The 20,033-nt window shown below is 43.5% G+C and overlaps 1 protein-coding gene, 1 long non-coding RNA gene, 15 other non-coding genes and 1 pseudogene across 17 annotated transcripts; 17 read left to right on the forward strand and 1 right to left on the reverse strand.

Annotated features, from left to right (window-relative positions):
- Positions 1–1,475: 1,475 nt before the first annotated feature.
- LOC119339209 lies at positions 1,476–4,893 on the reverse strand. The gene is made up of 3 exons (XM_037611348.1): positions 4,827–4,893; positions 4,243–4,504; positions 1,476–2,889 (listed from the first exon to the last, which is right to left on the reverse strand). Exons 1-3 carry the CDS (start codon positions 4,891–4,893, stop codon positions 1,704–1,706), a joined length of 1,515 nt encoding a protein of 504 aa, XP_037467245.1. The 3' UTR covers positions 1,476–1,703.
- Positions 4,894–9,927: 5,034 nt separating this feature from the next.
- LOC119337512 lies at positions 9,928–15,708 on the forward strand. The gene is made up of 2 exons (XR_005163353.1): positions 9,928–10,186; positions 11,818–15,708. It is a non-coding gene; the product is annotated as an uncharacterized LOC119337512 (long non-coding RNA).
- Positions 10,858–10,956, forward strand: LOC119342374. The gene has a single exon (XR_005165571.1). It is a non-coding gene; the product is annotated as a small nucleolar RNA Z103 (small nucleolar RNA).
- Positions 11,028–11,126, forward strand: LOC119342375. Its single transcript, XR_005165572.1, has one exon. It is a non-coding gene; the product is annotated as a small nucleolar RNA Z103 (small nucleolar RNA).
- LOC119342376 lies at positions 11,198–11,296 on the forward strand. Its single transcript, XR_005165573.1, has one exon. It is a non-coding gene; the product is annotated as a small nucleolar RNA Z103 (small nucleolar RNA).
- LOC119342377 lies at positions 11,493–11,591 on the forward strand. Its single transcript, XR_005165574.1, has one exon. It is a non-coding gene; the product is annotated as a small nucleolar RNA Z103 (small nucleolar RNA).
- On the forward strand, positions 12,307–12,390 carry LOC119342401. The gene has a single exon (XR_005165583.1). It is a non-coding gene; the product is annotated as a small nucleolar RNA R16 (small nucleolar RNA).
- On the forward strand, positions 12,467–12,551 carry LOC119342508. Its single transcript, XR_005165631.1, has one exon. It is a non-coding gene; the product is annotated as a small nucleolar RNA U36a (small nucleolar RNA).
- LOC119342357 lies at positions 12,604–12,698 on the forward strand. Its single transcript, XR_005165557.1, has one exon. It is a non-coding gene; the product is annotated as a small nucleolar RNA Z223 (small nucleolar RNA).
- On the forward strand, positions 12,819–12,933 carry LOC119342380. Its single transcript, XR_005165575.1, has one exon. It is a non-coding gene; the product is annotated as a small nucleolar RNA Z278 (small nucleolar RNA).
- On the forward strand, positions 13,051–13,155 carry LOC119342489. Its single transcript, XR_005165614.1, has one exon. It is a non-coding gene; the product is annotated as a small nucleolar RNA snoR97 (small nucleolar RNA).
- On the forward strand, positions 13,848–13,972 carry LOC119342496. The gene has a single exon (XR_005165621.1). It is a non-coding gene; the product is annotated as a small nucleolar RNA snoR83 (small nucleolar RNA).
- Positions 14,237–14,322, forward strand: LOC119342500. Its single transcript, XR_005165625.1, has one exon. It is a non-coding gene; the product is annotated as a small nucleolar RNA snoR8a (small nucleolar RNA).
- LOC119342328 lies at positions 14,448–14,543 on the forward strand. Its single transcript, XR_005165533.1, has one exon. It is a non-coding gene; the product is annotated as a small nucleolar RNA R30/Z108 (small nucleolar RNA).
- On the forward strand, positions 14,618–14,710 carry LOC119342506. Its single transcript, XR_005165630.1, has one exon. It is a non-coding gene; the product is annotated as a small nucleolar RNA snoR31 (small nucleolar RNA).
- On the forward strand, positions 14,756–14,852 carry LOC119342467. The gene has a single exon (XR_005165598.1). It is a non-coding gene; the product is annotated as a small nucleolar RNA snoR31/Z110/Z27 (small nucleolar RNA).
- Positions 14,919–14,999, forward strand: LOC119342482. The gene has a single exon (XR_005165608.1). It is a non-coding gene; the product is annotated as a small nucleolar RNA snoR77Y (small nucleolar RNA).
- On the forward strand, positions 15,045–15,177 carry LOC119342464 (annotated as a pseudogene).
- Positions 15,709–20,033: the final 4,325 nt, after the last annotated feature.

Consider the following 20,033-nt stretch of genomic DNA (forward strand, 5'->3'; position numbering starts at 1 on the left):
GTATAAAGAAATTACTCATCATCGCGGTCGCCCCTTATATTTACTCGAGCGACACATCTTTTAAGAATACCCTCCCCTTCCCGCACCGCCTCCCTTCCTCGAACACACTGCACCCTCCGGCAAGCACTGCAGCCACCCTACACCGTCTCCACACCTCATCCCATGCTTCCAATCGGCCGACATCGCCCGAAATGGAGGGATCTATCCGCTGGACATGGGTGTCCAAGATAAAGGACACGAACACCGGCGTCCGCTACGCTCACGAGGATGAGGCCAGGCCATCCTGGGGGCGGGGGGTGGCAGGTGGATGGCGCGGACGTGATTGAACTTTCAACAAAGATCGAGGCCAAAACAAAGGCAGAGGAAAATGAATAAGCTTATTTGTTTCATTCGAATTGACTAGTTTAATTTTGTGTTATGCAATGTAGTTTGAACTGATTGTACTATCTATGGTTGCATGCGTGTTATGCAATGTAGTTTGAATCAAATTAGGCTATCGATGTCAAATTCATGCAAAAAAAATTAGGAAGCTAGATTTAAGAGTTGCTTTTTTTAGGGCACCGTTTAAGGTATAAAGGGGCCATAAAAGGGCTATCCTCGATTAGTAACACTACATGCTTCATAGATCATTTGAAAACTATCTTTCTACGGTGTCAAACAATAGAACAAAGATGCTCACGCCGGGCTACTTGTTTTCGATCACTTATTATCTTGATTTTGCGCAAGGTGTGGAGATCAATTGCTCTGCTTTACAAGCTCCCAGGTAAAATTACAACCGCACAGTTATGATCCAAGAGACCTGGGACTGAGCAGCAGTTCAAATGGCTACTCTGACCCGAGCTGCTGAAGTGAACAAACACATGCAGCTATCTTGTAAACGCAGGCTGCCAATCCTCATCCACTGGGGCTAGGCATGCATGCTGCTTACTACCTCCATTCGGGTTTATTGGTCCCCATTGTATTTCGTGTCAAATTTTGACTATAGATTAAACTAATAAAACTTTCCATGTGCCAGAGCCATGAGTTGGTTGCGAGATCTTATGGGTTTCACCTCTAGCCTACCCCAACTTGTTTGGGACTAAAGGCTTTGTTGTTGTTGTTATTGTTGTTGTTGTATTAAACTAATAAAACTTTCACGCATGTCACCAAACATTATATTTTTAAAAACTATGTTCAAATACGAATCCAATGAGATAATTTTTCTTGACATGCATTAACATTTTGTTAGTTAAATCATTAGTCAAAATTTGGCACAAACTATAAAGGGGGCCTATAAACCAGGACGGAGGTAGTAATGTTTAGTCGCTCCAGCCTTAGACAAAAAGTGGAGCTGGATAATACAATGACCAAACATTGTATATAATGCTAAAACTTGTACTGAATCTTCTAAAAAAAATCAGCCAAACGGTGAGCACAAACTTCTATACGGCAGAAAACTCATCAAGGGGAAAACACATGGAAGCACAAAGAGTCGGTCCAAACTTCTGAAGTCATTCTAAGAAGTAGATTGTCATCAGGCATCAAGAAATGATAGCCACATAACAACCAGCCATGTGATACATGATAAGTGGCCTTGAACACATAACACTGGTGCCAGGTGAGGAAACCATTGTAGTTGCAGGAGCTGATCGCCAACTAAAGGTAAAACAACAGAAATAGCCAGTGCTTGTGCATAGCCAAAAGCCCAAAACCCTTCAGCAACATCACTGGCTAGTACCATAGACTAAACTCGGGTACAGCCAGAGGCTAGCAAGATGACTGTAGTCCGACGGGAATGAAAGACCATAGTAAAGGCTGTGAACAGTTTCTTTTCGCACTCGCTGCCCAACCTCAACAGCAGTCCAAGTTTCATCGGGGTCATCAAATAGCTTGGCAACATAAACACAGTTACTTTTTCCTCCCCATCTTTCAGGGCTCATGCAAGAAAATGCAGGATTCCTCCTATCAAGGCTAACAAACAGAGCTTGATTTTCCAGCTTCTCCATCTTCACCCACTTGGCTGGCTCGACAGAAAAGTCAAGGTGAAAGACCTTAAAGAAGTGATAACACAAGTCATCATTCAACTCGTCAGATCCTATGCGAAGGTCAAGCATGAGAAGCATGTCACCAGAGACCACCAACCATGGGCTAATAAAAAAGGATTCAAGGTCCCGCGCGATTTTTATTTTTTGCATACTGAATTCAGGTGATAAGTGTATAGTGTGGAGCCTCACAAGAACATCCATGACAAAGATGACACCTTTGAAGAACACTATCTGATGGATGCGTTCCCTTTTAAGGGCAAGAGGGTGTTCTGACCAGGAGTTTGTTCCAACCTGCCACTCAAACATGGAGGTTCCCGTGCACAGGAGGAGGCGTGAGTTGGGTGAACTAAGTGGACCTGTAAGAATGCCTATGCCACAAAAGTACCCAAGGCGGTTGTTGGATGGAAGTTTGGGGGGCTTCACCTTGGTACCATTGTGCACATCGACAAGGAGGCAGTGCTCCTCATAGGAGAAGATAAGATACCCATATGAGCAGCCCAAATAGTGCATCTGATTTGGAGTGTTTTGGGGCACAGAACAGCAAAGGGATACGTTTTTCTGGGTAGGATCACTCAGCTTCCATTTGCAGTCAGATAAAAGGACGGGCTTAATACCACGGCTATGCGGACGAGCATAAAGATCTGGCTTTAGGTGCAAAGGCGGAAAGTTGGAGGTATAAATGGAGGGGAAGGAAGAAAATGCAGCGCGCCAAGAGCGGCAAGTGCCTATAAAAGCAAGGAAGTCGTGGAAAGAATTAAAAAGAGCAATGATCTCATGAAGCAGGGTGTCCGGGAGATCTGCACAAACATGAGGTCCTGACAACAGCGAGGAGGTAGAGCCTGAGGTGCCTACAACGGCAACTTCTCTGTCCAAGAGAAAATCCAAGAGCAATGGATCAGAATAAATAAGTGAAACATATTAGAGAGTAGAGACATACAACTAATAAACTGTCAGTAGGCTTTAACTGAACAGTAAGGCAAACCAAGAGTGTCTATTTAAGCATGCTAAATTTCCACCAGAACAACATACGCCGGAACCACCTACAGCTTGATTTTTTTTTTCTACAATGGCAATAACTAGAATATATTTCAGTGTGCCAACCATGTGTAAATTTTTTTATTTCAAATCATGGCAGAGGGTTTTTTTTTTTGAGTGAATTCCACTTTTTACCCCATATTTATACATTTGTGACACTAATTACCCCTTCCAGTGAAAATTCGTCTAGAATATCCCTTTTGAAATCTTTGGACCCTTGTTTTTTGATGCGTGTCCATCAGGTAAGGTGTGAGGTGACGCCCTGTATCCAAAAACATGTGGACGGCCACAAGGAGTGGAACAGATAGACAAGAGAAGCTTGGACAAGATCGCCAATGATGCCCTCCGATCCTTACAGTTTTTTTTACAAATCAATGACGCAACATGCCGATCCTATCGACCATAAACAAACAAAATGTAAAACTGGGGTAAAACCGTGTTAAAAGTCTCCAAAATCTGACATTTCGATAAAAGTTCCGCTAAATAGGGTAATATGTGTCACAAATGTACAACTACAAGGTAAAAAATGGAATTCACTCTTTTTTTTTTTAGAGTATCCTCAAACAGGCAGTAGTACCATCACTACCTACAACAGTAATACTCACGAGAGGCGCTTTTCCTTGATTTTACTTTGGATCCAACCTACCCGCCCAATAAACCAAGTCACATCAAGAGATGACTATAGCATTTTCCATTATATAAAAAGGGGGATAAAGCCTGTTGCACGTTTATGTGGACAATTTCGATTGTTTTAGTTTATCCCTTGTCGATAAAACGGTGTCACCGTACAAATATCCATCAAATCCCTTGTCGATAAACATAGTTCTAGGCAGGATTTAGAAGTGATCTGGAATTGACTTGTTCCATGTTAGACCATACGCAATAATGTAAACTGTATTTCTTAAACTAAAAGCCTTACGGACTTATTACACTAATTCAGAAATTACCTATCGCTGTCAGTTCATCTATCACCAATGTCACTGGCAATTCACCAAAAAAACCCACGAATACCTACTAAATCACCAACAGACTCTTGAAATTTCACTACTGATTCACTAAAGCGGCAGTGCTGATCGATTGATGCGTGGTCGGTGTTGTTCACCCCCTTATATGACCTCAATGAACAGATCCTGATCAAGGAGGGGTGGCAAGCAAGGTTAGGGTCTAAGGTGAGGGCACCGACCTGGAGCTGCTGAGAGCGGCGGGTTCCGGCGGTGAGGGTTCGGCGACCAGCGGCAGAGTGCGCGCTCTTCTACGCCGGCGGGAGCGGGTGCCGGCCATCCGCGCGCCACGCCCCTCCACGACGTCGTCGGCGAGGACAAGGAGGCGGCGGAGCTCGTCGATGCGGCAAAGAGAAACTCGCGTCTCCTTTACGAGAAGGCCTTTGAGAGGACGGGTTGGCCCATTTCTCTTTTCAGTTTTTCCTTCGTCTCTGAAAATAGGGTCTACAAATTTTGTCTAAAGTATTTCTCAAAAAAAATCTAAAGTTTGTTTGAAGTAAAAACGTTCAAAGTAGATATTTTTATTGTAGAGGAGAAGTTTTAACAAAATAAACTCTGCACAAAAAGGAATTGCAAGATAGCATAAACCATCGCTTTTCCAAGATGATAATGTCATCCTCTCAGTCAGCAATGTTTATTAGGCCCGGCGCAAATGACTTTCTAGCAGTGAGTGCTACCGGTAGAAAAGAGAACAATAATCAAATGGAAAAGTCGGCATCGATAGAATGCAGACAAGATGAGCAGATGCATCACGAGGTTCACCTACCTAAGAAGTTGGATTCGTCGAGATGAATGCCCAGAGACGACATCAAGCTATGCCCATGGTGCGCCATCGATACAAACCCTTACAGAAAAAAAGGAAACTATGTCCAACTTCTTAGGCCCCGTTCGGTTCATAGGAAAGTTGCAGGAATTTCATAGAAAAGTCATTCCTTTAGAAAGTTTTCCATCCACAGCGTTCGGGAGAAAGGAAAGTTGAATAGTATTTTACAGGAAAAATTCCTCTAAGCTGCAGATTCGCACCGGTTCCGGAGGATTGAAAAAATCCAACACGAGCCAATGTTTTGGCAGAAGCCCGAGGCAAAGCGCTGGTGGCTACCGTGTAAGCCCAAATAAAAAATTGCAGCATGCCCTTTTGGCTGTACTATAACCAAATAAAATATTTCTTTTTTTTGAAGTTAATAAAATATTTCTTGGGATGGCATGTTTGAGTACACATGAAGATGATTTCCTGTGCTTTTTTTCCATCAACCCGAACACTCTTTCACATGGTTTCCTCTGCCTTTTCATCTGTTCATCATTCCTCTGTTTTACAGGAGCTTTCCTTTCCAATTCCTCTATCTCTTTATGATCCCATGTTTTGATTTCCGCTGAACCGAACGGGGCCTTAGAGGTACCAAAAACTTCCTTCTTGTGTATCCACGAGAAAAATGAGTCATATGCTCTCCTCCAGATCATCTCCTGGCCACCAATCCTATAATCTAATACCTCGTATAGCCAGATGCAGAAGTGTGCTACAACAAATGCTAGGTATTGCTCATCTCTATTTTTAATGGAGCAGTTGGTAGTCTCGCTTCCAGGTTTTTTTTCGTCCCACCACTTTCGTCCGGTTTTTTTTCGTAGGTTAACCGTCGTAGATTTTTTTCGATGTTGGTTTCTTATTCATCGGTTTATTTACCCCTCAGCTCTTTCCTTGCAAATCAGCACTTTCCAAACGTGCACGCAATCACGGATCTAAATTTACTAACTTATCCAAATCAACCGATACCTTCCATTATTGCAAATTTCTTTAGGAAACAAATAATAAATTTTAAGGAAACAAATAAAAGATTTTAAAGACGCATCATACTTTACTAACAATCACTAAAAATCAAATCTAAATTAATTAACCTTACCTTAAATCACTCAATCACTTTAATTAGAAAACATTTTCTTTCCTAACTGCACCCCGCTTAGTGTGCACATAACAATCCGAAGTAATTAGAGTCACATGATTGAATCCATTTATTTAGAGCGACATGATTGCGTTCCGGGATGGAGGCCATGATTTCGTCGAGGTCGTTGCTGCCTCCTACACTCAGGGTGTGTCGCCGAGATCGAGGCGAGCATGAGGAGCTGTGGCCACCGCCATGGTCATCCCATCGCAGGGGATGGAGCACGCCGTCGGCCTACAGCTTGTGGAGATCACTGTTGCTCTCCTAATGGAGCAGTTGGTAGTCTCGCTTCCAGGTTTTTTTTCGTCCCACCACTTTCGTCCGGTTTTTTTTCGTAGGTTAACCGTCGTAGATTTTTTTCGATGTTGGTTTCTTATTCACCGGTTTATTTACCCCTCAGCTCTTTCCTTGCAAATCAGCACTTTCCAAACGTGCACGCAATCACGGATCTAAATTTACTAACTTATCCAAATCAACCGATACCTTCCATTATTGCAAATTTCTTTAGGAAACAAATAATAGATTTTAAGGAAACAAATAAAAGATTTTAAAGACGCATCATACTTTACTAACAATCACTAAAAATCAAATCTAAATTAATTAACCTTACCTTAAATCACTCAATCACTTTAATTAGAAAACATTTTCTTTCCTAACTGCACCCCGCTTAGTGTGCACATAACAATCCGAAGTAATTAGAGTCACATGATTGAATCCATTTATTTAGAGCGACATGATTGCGTTCCGGGATGGAGGCCATGATTTCGTCGAGGTCGTTGCTGCCTCCTACACTCAGGGTGTGTCGCCGAGATCGAGGCGAGCATGAGGAGCTGTGGCCACCGCCATGGTCACCCCATCGCAGGGGATGGAGCACGCCGTCGGCCTACATCTTGTGGAGATCACTGTTGCTCTTCAGGTCGCGTGGTGACCGGATCTTGCCGATGTGTCCCTCCCCGACGACCTCCTCTTCGCCCGGTTGGCTGGCATGGATCTCGCCACTACTGCCCTCAACTTCTCTGCCTCGAGCTCGACGGTCAGCCACCATGGATCCCCCAGCTGGAGGGTCACGTGAACCAGCCGTCCTCCCATGCTGCAGCGGCGAGAATGTGACATGGCTCTCCGTACACGAAGAGTGGAGTTCGGTCAAGTACTTATATACTTGGCCTCTACTGCTGATCCATGTACATGGAGAAGAACAGGCAACCTCTCATTCATGCTTCCTTCCACTCCTTTGCGCTACATTACTGGAGGTGACATTTTTCTATCTCTCTATGTTGTAACAAGCCTGCTGCCTGCATAGTTAATGGATTTTTTATTTAAATTTATCGCTGCTTAGTGCTTTGTTGCAATTGTTCACCCAAGATTCTTATATATAATCTGAGCGTATGTAGGCATACTTAGCTTTGCTATTCCATTTTTTCCTGGCGCATAGAAATAAGAGTATTGTCCAGGTTAGGTATTCAATTGAGTATGGTATTTGGATTGCTATCAGAATGTCTTTTCTATGCATGTGATTTCTCATATCTGATTATAATATTTGTGAAGTTGTGCATTGCACGTGCACTTGGAAGCGGGCCCGTGGCCCGCGCTGGACGGCGCCGACGCCGACCCGAACCACCTCGTCCGCGTATTCTTGGAGTTGTGGCTGGTCGATTTACATGAAATTAATTCCCTCAATTCTGGTGGCAAATATAATACACATAATCCATATTGTTATGCACTAGCGTGTATGTGTGAAATAGATGGATTATGGTCCCGTACCCAATAAGATGGATATGTGTGTGTTAGAGCGAGAGGGAGACGGGGATAGAGAGTGAGGAAGAGGGAGGGAGAGTGTGGTTCTGTGTGTGTGTGAAGATTTGATGGTAAAAAAAGTCGCGCAATGTCGTAATATTGAACTCTTAAAGTTAATGTGGCCCCGTTACAACGCACGGGCGTTCTTCTAGTTGTGAGTGATACCACATCGCTCGCTAACCGGAGAAGCCATCTAGATGACTCTATTTTAGTGGTAGCGAAGCTCTAGCTACACACGTTCTTTTTTAGCGATAATCAAGCTATACCTACACACAGCTTTGTTCGGCCGATTTTATGAAACTTCCGAGACACTTCCTCTCGGTTTGGGCAAGGTTCTCCAAAAAAAACCTTGCTTTTTTCGACGAGTTTTTTAGGTTTTCTTTCTATCACTTTTTTAATCTTCTTTTTAAATTCCTTTTTTCTTTTATTTGTCTTCCTTTTTAATCCAAGAACATTTCAAGTACGTGAATACTCTTTGAATTCACAAAGACTTTTTAAAACTTGTGAACATTTTTCAAATATGAGATATTTTTCTAATTAACAAACAACTTTTAAGTCATGTATTTTTCACATTTGTTAAGTTTTTTAAAGTTATGTTTTTTTAGAATAAGCAACAAATCATGCATTTTTTAAAAAATTAGTAAAAAATTAAAATCCTATTTAAAAAAATTTACAAACATTACTAATATTTGAGAATGTTCTTTTAAATTCGTGGACATTTTTTCAGCTTGTTAGAGATTTTCTAATTCAGGAACAATTTTAAAATTTGGAAAACATTTTTAAAAATTCGTGAACACTTTTTGAAATACATGAACGTTTTTTGAATTCATGAACATTTTTAATCCTAAATACACTAACTTGTTTGAAAAATAAAAACAAATATACTTTTACCTGCCAATGTACACGCTGCCTTTTTTTGACAATAGGTACACACTGCTTTGAAAGGACCTCATACATGCCTAGGTCGAGCGTGAAGAAAATCATGGAGAAGAAAGAAAAAAGGCGGATAAGAAATAATACCATATGTTTTTGTAGGGTAAACACACTCGACTTTGTTATTCGAAATAAAGTTTTACAGGAATACCATCGGGATCAAGTTGGTTTAAGAACACATGACACCCCTATGAAAGAATAAGAGCGTGTTTAGCTAAACAATATGCCTCTACATTTGATGGGCGCCCTTCATGAACAAAGGGGCAGGAGTTGAACGCCAAAGCTCGCTGCTTGATCTCCTTGATAATGACGATGTTAGTCGTTTGTAGTATGTGGCCGGCTTCACATGAGAAAGATTGAGGTTCCGCCAGCGCTAAACCCTCTCAACAACACTCGAAAAAGACCAAACCCTCTGAATAGTTTTGGTAGAAAGCGCACACCCGTTAGACGTTGGGTCTTGGCTCATTTTCTTCCGCGCACTGCATGCACACTCGTTTTTTTTCTACTTGTGATGTTACGGTTTAGGGAACACACTGTTGGGATCTTCTCCGCACTGCACCGCACGTAGGTCCCGTTCATGTTACGACTCGGCTGATTTCTGTACTTGTTTACTTTAGTTTCCACTGGTTTCTATTTGTTTTTTATTTTCATTCCCCCCTTTTCATACCTTTTAATATTGCAAATGTTTTCCAAATTCTCGTTTTTTGGAACATTTTTAAAGTTCATGAACTTCTTTGATTCGTGATGTTTTTTTTTCAAAATAACGAACATTTATCATATACACAAAAAAAATTCAAATCCATGAACTGTTTTGGAATGCGTGAAGTTTTTTTTTGAGTTGGTGAGTTTTTCAAATGCATGACCTTTTTTCAAATTAGCAAACTTTTCAAATTCATGATTTTGTTTTTAAAATTCAAGTACCTTTTAAAATTCATGACCTTTTTCTAAAATCTAGAAACTTTTTTTCGATTCCACACTTTTTCAACAGTATATTAAAAAAACCCAGCTGTTTTTTCCTACACCAGATCAACAGCAGAAAAAATCGGACACCTAGACCCAGCCGAGCGTGAGTTAGGGCGACAACTAGGCCGCTTGTAACGAGCCGGGCCTCACAACATTAGCGTGCAGGCCCAGGCCCAGGGGTTCACCATCGAGCCGGCTACAAAAGGAAGGGAGCGGAAACCTAATCTGCAGGGTTCGCTTCCCCACTACTCCCCTCGCCTGCCGCCGCCACCCACCTTCGCCGGCCTTGCCTCGCCTCCTGTAACCACGCCGCCGCCTCCCCGCCTGCTCTCGACCTGCTTCGCTGGCGCTCTGGCTATCGGCGCCGCGCGGGACGAGCAGCGGTGGAGAGCCGCACGGCCGCGTAGTCCGTAGGAGCTGCCGCAGCGGTCCCGCCCTAAGATCGGCGAACCGGGAGGCGAGCTCCCACAGATATCTATCGATCCCAGTAGGCTCAATCCCGGTAGATCTTTACCTTGAACGCATGTTTTCGGCTGTTGTTTTTCTTGTGCGTACTCGCGTTCCACTTAGCATGTAATTCCTCAGCTTATGTAGTTTTGTTGTGGTTGGTTGACGTCCCTGTGAAGATGAAATTCAGGTCCAAAGACGATTGGTGACTGGTTTTAGCCTCAAGCCATCTCGTCTTGCAGTTTTGGTGAGCTGGTGGCTTGGGGGTAAAACCATTGTCGAGGGTCGTCGGTGATGGCCAAATTAGCTATGAGATCTGAGGGATACCGGCAATATGACTACATAATACTTCCTTCTCCTTTGGTTTCTACTATACATCAGATTGTAGCATTGAGTGTATGATTGCCCTGTTGAGTAGCTTTATCTGTTTTATCTAGCTCCAGTAGCAGTCAGTGTCCCAATGAAGAAAAAATTACAGTACCAAAGATGAATGGTCGATTAGTTTTAGCTTCAAGCCATGCTAGTATATTCTTTGTACCTGTGGCTTGTGGCTAAAACTAGTTTGCTTGTAATTTCATCCGTGATGGCCATAGCTATGAGATCCGAGGGATGCTTACTATTTGAGCCACGTAGCCTGTTTCTGCTTTGGTCAACCTTAATTGCTCTTCTAGGTATAATATGAATTATGTGTCTGGTTTTTGAGACTGCGATCTGTTCTTGATTTAGATGGAAGTGAGGATCCTTTCCCCAAATGATCGACTATGATTATACTGTGCGCAAATGTAATCCTTTATCAGAGGATTCCAAGCCAGAAATCTGATCCATCCCGTCCAGCCTCTATCCCCTTTTCTCTTCAATACTTGACCTTTGTTTTTCTGATTTGTTCTGTAAATTGAATGGAAGTGAGGATCCTTTCCCCAAATGATCGACTATGATTATACTGTGCGCAACTGCAATCCTTTATCAGAGGATTCCAAGCCAGAAATCTGATCCATCCCGTCCAGCCTCTATCCCCTTTTCTCTTCAATACTTGACCTTTGTTTTTCTGATTTGTTCTGTAAATTGAATGGAAGTGAGGATCCTTTCCCCAAATGATCGACTATGATTATACTGTGCGCAACTGCAATCCTTTATCAGAGGATTCCAAGCCAGAAATCTGATCCATCTTCGTTATCTTTGCCTCCTTGTTTTTTAATTTTGTTTCTTTTTCACTAAGAAATCCGAATTGACTTGGCCTTTTTAACTATACTGTGCACAAATGTAATCCTTTATCACAGGATTCTAAACCAGGGATCTGATGCACCTTGCTTTATTTTGTTTTATTTTCTGATTTGGCTTTGTTTCTTTTTTTTCGAAGTTGACTGGAAGTGAGGATCCTTTCCCCAAATGATCGACAGTGATTATACTGCGCGTAACTGTAATCCTTTATCAGAGGATTCCAAGCCAGAAATCTGATCCATCTCGCTCAACAAACTCGACCCCCTTTTCTCTTTTGGTATATTGATTTTTTTTGTTCTGATCTGTAAATGGAATGGGAGTGAAGATCCTTCTCCTAAGCCAGAAATCTTATGTAACATATTAACTCCTTTGATTGAGCTTTGTTTAAGAGTTATCTTGTGATCACTGTCATTTTCTTATTGTCTTTGTTTTCTAGTGATCTGGTCTGAAATCTTTCTCAATGAAGAGAGTACAAGCAGACGGGCGGTCTGAACTGATGTCATGTTGATATGTCTGCATCATCTGTGCTTACCCTTGTGGATAGCATCTGAGAGAAAACAAGATCTTTCATTTTCAACAATAGGTTTTTGTTCTCTAATTCTCAAATTTGTGCCATAGCTTGTATTCTTCCTAGTAGTTAGATGTGGTTCAGTTTCTTACTTGAGTCCAAGCTCCAATACGATGGGGACAAAGCGATTGCGATGGTTTACTTATTAACCCTTTGCAGTGTTTGCCATTGCTCTTGAGTCAAATATTCTGACCGAGATTCTCAGTTTTGTACAATCTTTAAATTCTTTTGATTCTTCCTGCTTGTATATCCTTATACTATCAATGAAAAGTTCCATGTGTGAATAAAATGAAACTCTGCTTATTATCTAATGATACCTTTTATTAATGCTGTCCATTTGTCTCTGGTATTTCCATTGCAAATTTTATCAATCTTCTTGTGCGGCATCGGGTGGCAAATGAGGTGAAATATTGTATGCTAAACACTGAATCTTTGATATGTTTACAAAACTCCGCTTATTATCTGATGCCACATCAGCTTTGAACCACATTTTCTAGTTCTCTTTTCTGCACAGTTTCTTTATCATTCCTGTGAATTTCATTTTGTTGATGGCAGTGATTTGAATCTTACCCGCGCTTCTGATTAATCCATGAAGTACAAGGGAAAACATGGTTGAATTTCTTAATATGAGCCATACAATAGTAAAATCTTGTTCTCTCTTCTAGATTTTGTGTGTTCTTGTTTTACCATGGCTGTGATGATTAACAGCTTCAGCAAACATGCCAGTTCTGCTTCTGAGAATTCATGACTGAAAAATCTGTTAACAAGATCTGAGCCATTTTGCACTTAGAAAAGTTATTTTCTCCCATTGTTGATACCTGAAAATTAATGATTATTACCTTTCGTACATTCTTTATCTTGGTGTCTAGCATGTAATTTGTTCGGAGACTCCATTTGAATTGCCAATGATGCTACACCCAACATTTGGAGGTGCAGATGGCTCCAGGATCCTGTTTACAGGATGAACCTACCTGGAGGCGCTGTATCCACATGACATTCATGGGCAAGTCTGAGGTTCTTCATGATCACCTCAAACTTTTCTTGATGTTTTCAAGTTGACTTGTGCTTTTTTACTTGGTAAAATAAGTGGTTGTTTATTTATCTTTGTCGAGTTTAACTATCCTCTCACCAAGTACCTCTGATTTGCGGAAGAGGCTGAAAAACTCGCAGATGGTGTGTTGTCATCAGCTTCGTCTCTTGGTCCTACGAGATGGGAGTTAAATAACGACACCAGATTAACTCGTTTACCGCCGAATCAACTGTTCAGCAGAAGTAACAAACTCATGTTTGACACAACTGATGGAATAAAAACCAGAAACATAAATAAAAATCTCATGGAATTTTAAAAGCTGGGTGTACTAGTGCCCTGTTGAGTAGCTTTGTTTGTGGTATCTAGCTTGAGCAGCATATTATGGATGAAGAATAGTTTTAGCTTAAACCCATTGTAGTCCTTATTTCTTTTGATTTGTGGCTTGTGGTTGAAACTAGTTCACTGTTAGTTTCATCTGTGATGGCCCATAGGCCAATAGCTATGAGATCCAAGGGAGTTGATTTGGCTCTGCAACTCTTCTGTTATATTTTGATATATAGTCACTGGAATGTGGTTGGCCATCGATATGTCAGACCTTCTGTTGTCTAGCGAGGTTTTCCTTCTCCACGTAATAACATTTTCAGATTAGAATATATTAGTTTGCTTTTGTATTATCCTCTTGAATAAGACTTGTCAACACATGGTCGCCTTTGAGAGAACCTGGTGGATTTTGTCTTCCATGCTGGTTCCGTTGCGGGCGCACACTGATCTAGAGCCTCCACCGTGTCTCACCCTCCACATCTGTTGCTGGGTGTCGGATTGGTTCTTGAACATTTTGAATCTAATCTTTGTTTTTTGTTGTACGGCTGCTGTTTTTCATTTTTGTCCGTGGCCTTCATAATCCCGGATTAACTTGCTTAGCTGTTCTTCTGATTCATGGGAGGCCAAGACCGATGTCTGGGAGTTTCGCTGATAGCGCCTTCTTTACTAGTGGAGGTGCTTCATTAGTAACTCGCCACACAGAAAAAATGATAAATTTTCTTTTGTTCTGTTTGTTCATGTGTTGTTTGATTCGGGGAGCTCTGTCCCATTGTCTGGCCGCCATTCTCTTGGTGGATCCGAGTTTACAAAGCTCCCGAGAGGTATTCAGGTGGCGCTTAGAGCACAAATCCGTCTGATGGATCTTGGGTTACGCTCGCCCCCAAATTCCAGTTTAATCTTTTTTCATGCTTTCTTTTGTCTTGTATAATTCAAGTTCTTGTTGCATCACTTTAGCGTTTTGAACCTTTTGTGGTGCAGTGATTATAAAACATTCCTCGTACTGATGGGAGATACCTGTGAATGACTCCTATACACCCATAGAATCTGAGCACCAACAAATCATACTTGTTTTATTGGATTCTTACTTTGTTTTCTTTTTAATAAGCTGTTCATTGTTATGTTCATCTGATCCTTCTCTTTCATTTCTGTGTTTTGATTTTGTTCGTTTGTTTTGGAGCACGTAGTTGCGATGAGGATAACGAGCTCCCTCTTCTGAAAGCATTGACGACACCGCTGGCAGAATCGAACCAATTAAATATTGCCACCACTGATTAACTCTGTGTCTTTGTACAATCTTGTCAGTTATTGACCATTTGCTTATTCTTACCTTTCAGTCTGCAAAATCTGTTTGGATCATGAGGAGTTATTGATGCATAATCCAACACTTGATCCGAGGGTGGCTTGAGCCGCCCATGTGATGTCATCTTTGCATCTGAATCCACCAGAGATATTTTTTTCCATTTGGTCTAGTTCTTGTTTATCTTGTCAGTATCAGAGGATGAAACCTTGAAACAATCTTAGGACACCTTCTGACACAGTGCTTATTTTCCTGTGAATGAGAAGTATTTATATTCTGATGATACACCCTGTTTCTTTGAATTTTTTGCCCAAGGATGTTTAGGGCCCTGTTTTCTATCTAAAACGCAATTGGAGCCTATGATGATTAGCTTTATGTTGGAATTACCGTCAGATTCCAAATGATGATATTTTTGCGGCTTTCTGAGGCTTTAAACAGCTTAGCTCCTCTACTTTTTTTTATATTGTTAAACTTTCTTGATTCAGGTGAAGATTCTCCGTATGACACTATAAACAACAGTTCCTTCTCTACTTCTAGTGTCCTCCTTTGGCCATAACCTTTGCACTTGGTTTTTTTCAGCCGTGTGTGATTTTAAAAAGGTCTATCTTTGATTGCTCTGTTTTTTTTTGCGTAGTATCGCCTGTTGCTTCGTCTCTGTTTGCTATAAACAGTAGCTGAATATGCTACGCTTTTGTTTCGCATCTTGATAAGAGACTCTACAATTCTGGTACTAGAATATAATGTCTGTGCTTGATGAAGACAAACATGTTAGGTTCCAACTTAAGATACAAGTCGGCGATGACTGTAACTGTCCCCAAGAGACTTCTTTGTTACTCCCTCCGTTCGGAATTACTTGTCGCAAAAATGGATGTATCTAGACATATTTTAGTTCTAGATACATTGATTTTCGAGACAAGTAATTCCGAACGGAGGGAGTAGTAGTAAGCTTACGCTCCTCTGTTTTCTTTGATACTTTTGAACCTAAAAATTCGTTCAGTCGGCTGTAGATTTTTAAATCACAGGTTTGTGGAGAGTATACACTTTTTTGCCCCATTAATAGAAGCATGCTCCTCGCTCATTTATTGTACTCCTGTTACTCTTGTCTGATTTCGAGATTTGTAAACATGGCTGTGTTCATCCATATATCGACTTTACCTCCTATGCTTAATTTCAAGTTCTTATGTTATGTTATGATGATATATATGGATGTTGGATGAGAGACTTCTGGAAATATAGCAATTATTGGTTGGGCGCTGTGACCATTCAGCCTACTAAAATATCACCCATGGGCTTCCCCAGCACATGCGAAGTTAACTAACCAATCGCAAAATAATAACAGGGTGCAACTTCTCTGGTCGCCCCTGAGGTTTGTGCTGCAATGAATAAAGCTCTGTTTTCTACTTAGAAAACTGTATGATCGCAATGACCGACCCTGCTGGTTCGTATTCTGTACTGCAAAATCCATGTCGATGCCGTGGATTGCAGCTTTCAACCAGAGAACTTTCCACGTTGGTCCAATTTGGTTATTTGGTTTGGGCCGAGGCATGGAAATTCCCAAATTGTGTTCCACGGGGCCACAAAAAATCGCATTGAATGGATCTATGACGGAACGGGAGACGAGGCAAACAAGCAACTAGGCAATAAACCTACCTGGCGAGTGAGCGGTGGCACAAGAGCGGAGCTGCCGGCGATTCCTCTGATGTGGACTTGGTTTAAATCGTGGTTTGAGAGTGAGAAGCTGGCTATTTGGAAAAGGCAAGCTCCTAGAAATCGAAGGAGTGGGAGTTTGAGTGTTTGACTAGCAACTGCCAAGTGAACAGCATGCGTACCGATTGGATCCCATTCCGCATGACTGATCTATCTCCACGATCTCCTTCTCTCGTTCCTCTCTCATAGGCCGCTGAGCCCATCGACCCATGTAGCCGTTCGCCGCCTTCCCAGCTCGCCGTCCGCCAGCCCTGTCGTATCTATTGTCCTCCACTGCCGCCGTTTCAATCCACCAGGAGCTGTCGAGGACGCAGGAGCAATGGCCGGCGCTCCCATCCCTGAGCCTCGACAACCTCGCTGTCCTCCCCATCGGTTGCTCCCCGTCCATCTGCGGCTTTGGCTTTCGTGTGGTTGTCCATGGTGATGGGGTAGTGCCGGCGTGCTTGTCCACCTCCATCCTCCAGTGGCGTTGACGAGCGATGCAGGATAACAGGGGGTTTGATTGTAATCTTGTTTTGTTTATTGAGGTGGTTTGTGCTAATGTGTATGACACATGTGCTTGCCAAACTAGAAGCTGATGTGCCGAACGGATGGTTAGCTTCAAGATTTTAAACAGAGAAGCTGCCTGTTGGATATTGGCTGGGGAGTTGAGGAGTTTGAGGCTGCAGCGGGTTACCGAACACGCCCTAAGATTGATTGGGTACTTGTTTCCGTTGATGGGAGCTTAACCCCGTTTTGCTCGAAGAGAAGGTTTCAGTTTGAACTATATTGGACCCGGCTAGAGGGTTTCAAGCAAGCTGTTCAGGATGTTTGCGTGTGTGATGACGTCATTGTTGACCCCTTCAAGAGGTTGAATGCTTTGCTTAGGAACACCGCCTCTGCCTTACGAGCTTGGGGACAAAGGAAGATTGAAAATATTAAGATCTAGATGGATCGCCAATTATGTCATTCTCAGATTGGACAGAGCTATGGAGGCCCGAGTGTTGACATCGATAGAGAGGTGGCTACAGAGAACACTTAAGCAAGCGGTGGTGGGCCTGGCATCATTACAATGCACGATTGAGAGGCAACGATCATGCTTAAGATGGATACGTGAGGGTGACGCTAACACTAAACTTTTCCAAGCCGTGGCCAATGGTCGCAGGTCCAAGAATTTCATCACCCACCTTATGCATAATGGTGCTCTGATCACGGATCAAGAAAGGAAGGAGGAGATCTTCACAGATGCTTATGAACAGCTGTTGGGACACACATTCGTTTGGGAGGCTGATGTGTATCTTCATTTTTGACATGGAGGAGCATGTGCTCTCGGACCCTGATGCTATTTTCACAGAGGAAGAAGTGTGGAACACGACCAGGAAGATGCCCCCGGAACGGGCATCGGGGTCGGATGGGTTTATCGCGACATTCTATCAAAAGGCGTGATCTATTCTAAAGAACGATGTTATGGCGGTGATCCTTAAGTTATACTAGCACAAATACCCGTGCGTTGCAACGGGATAAAATTTTACGTGAGAAGGCCCAGGTCGAGTGACATGCGCCACGTGAGGATCTCTTCGTTGGGACAAACCTCCCTACAATACCAACACTCTTATGGTTTGCGGGTTTATCCTCTAAAAAATATGCCTTTTATGCTCTATGGATTTGATTTAAAAAAAAGGACTTTGACAAAGCAAACATTTTTTGTGAATGGATGAACTTTATTTAAAATTGCAAAATTATGGCACACAAAGTTGCGTCAGAGATGGTAAAACGGACTGGAGTGCCCCCCCTCCTCCCAGCTGGCGTGCGGGGGAGAAACAGATCAAGATGCTCTCTCTTCATCCCTCCCTCTCCCCTCCATATCTCACCAGTGACATCTGTAACATCCAAAGTTGAGGAATATCTTAGTTGTCAGCAAATCCTAGTGAGCTCCAATTATCTACTCCGTTAAAAAATTAGAATATAGAAATAAATAAATAATGAATATATAAACATATCATTTTTTTGCAATCGATAGTACACATAGCAACATCCAGCAGCTTCTGGTAGGTGTAACCATTTAACCATTAAAAAACAAATAGACCAAAATCCCCACTCTCCCTTATCCACACAACGCTGCTCATTCAGAATTTTGATTGTGATCGGTAGCACATAGCAGATCCAGCAGCGGTGCAACCATTAAAAAAAGCGAATAGACAAAAAAACACCGAGAGAGCTCCCTTATCCACAGATCGCTGCTCGTCATCAACCCACCACCGCTAGCAGAGCTTCTCCGCCCCGCCCCCAGTTCCCTTCGTGCTCTCTCCAGCCACACACATGCCCGTGCTCTAGCCACACCCACCACGGCGCCGCGTACTCCCCTCTCTATACCCTCCTCCACTTCACATGCAACCCCCAGGGACCATGGCGCCAGATCGAGCGAGCAAGGATGCACGCGGTAAGGATCCCCCCTCCCTCCCCTGATTCCCCCCTGGCGACCTCACACATCTCTGCGCCGACGATGCACTACGCCTCTTGGAGTGCGCCGGGTCCGGCGAGGGGCGGGGTCGGGCCGGTGTGGGGAAGGGGGCCACGCCGAGATCTAGCAGGTGGCGGTGTGTCCATCGAGTGCACGTCATATGCTCCCGGCTTTGCTCTGCTCTTACGCCCGGCCTTTTGCCGTCGCCTTGCTTTGGTCCTTACACCCGCAACGGCCATTTGCCGCGACTGACTTGGACGCGCCACGCCGATGGCGACGGCTTCGTGGCTCTTGGAGACGCCAAGGCACGTCGGTCCCTCTCCTCCAGCCTTCTCTCGCGCCTGCCAAGCCAGGCCTGGCCCTCTCCTCCAGCCTCCTCTCGCGCCCGAGTGGATCTCCCGAGCCAGCCCGTCCGCCTCCGGCCGCCGCCGGCAAGCAAAGCCGTCGTCCGTGCGCTCCGGCCAACTCAGACCGCCGCCTCCTCAGCTTCGCCACATCAGCCGCCCCTCTGAACTTCCACGTTGGTCTTCGCCTCCTGCATGAGCCCCCGCCGCCCGTGCGCTCCGGCTAGCTTCCCGTCACGCCAGAGACCGCCTCGAGTCTTCCTGCCGAGGCCTCCCCTGCGACCAGCCTTTAGCATGGTCTCCTGCCTGCCTCGGTGCTGACGCCCGCGGCAAGCGGCGGCGCGTGCCCAGCGACCACCGCGCGGTGGTGAGCCAGTCCAATAAGAGATAAGGATCGCGGGCATAATTTCAAACAAGTGCAGTGGCTTTTACGCAAAAACCAAATGTTTTTCTAGAGTGCCACTTAAACAGAGACTGCGGGTTGATTTCAAAGAAACAGAGGGGCTTTTCGTAAAAACACCAACGACGGATGACATAAACCCAATTCTCTTTATTATTAGGTAAAGATGTGGGGGATGGGCGTGGCTTTGGTAAGCTCAACCGCACGCATATTGTGCTCATACCAAAAAAGCCGGACGTCGAGGATGTGTGGGACTTTCGGCCTATTAGCCTCACCCATAGTGCGGCGAAGTTGTTTGCCAAAGATGCTAGAAAATCGGGCTCGTAGAAGAATGAAGGAGATCGTGACGACCAATTAATCCGCCTTCATATGCGGGAGGCATTTCCATGATAACTTTCTCCTGGTGAGGCAAGTTGCTAGGAAGATACATGCTCGGAAGGAGGCTAGTGTTTTTCTGAAGTGGACATTTAGCGAGCGTTTGACTCCCTTGCTTGGCCATTCCTATTCAAGGTGATGCGAAGCAAAGGCTTTGGTCATAAGTGGTGCGGGTGGATTTCTATTCTACTCAAGATGGCCA

This window comes from Triticum dicoccoides, chromosome 7B (genome assembly GCF_002162155.2).
Source record: "Triticum dicoccoides isolate Atlit2015 ecotype Zavitan chromosome 7B, WEW_v2.0, whole genome shotgun sequence".
Taxonomy (NCBI): Eukaryota; Viridiplantae; Streptophyta; class Magnoliopsida; order Poales; family Poaceae; genus Triticum; species Triticum dicoccoides.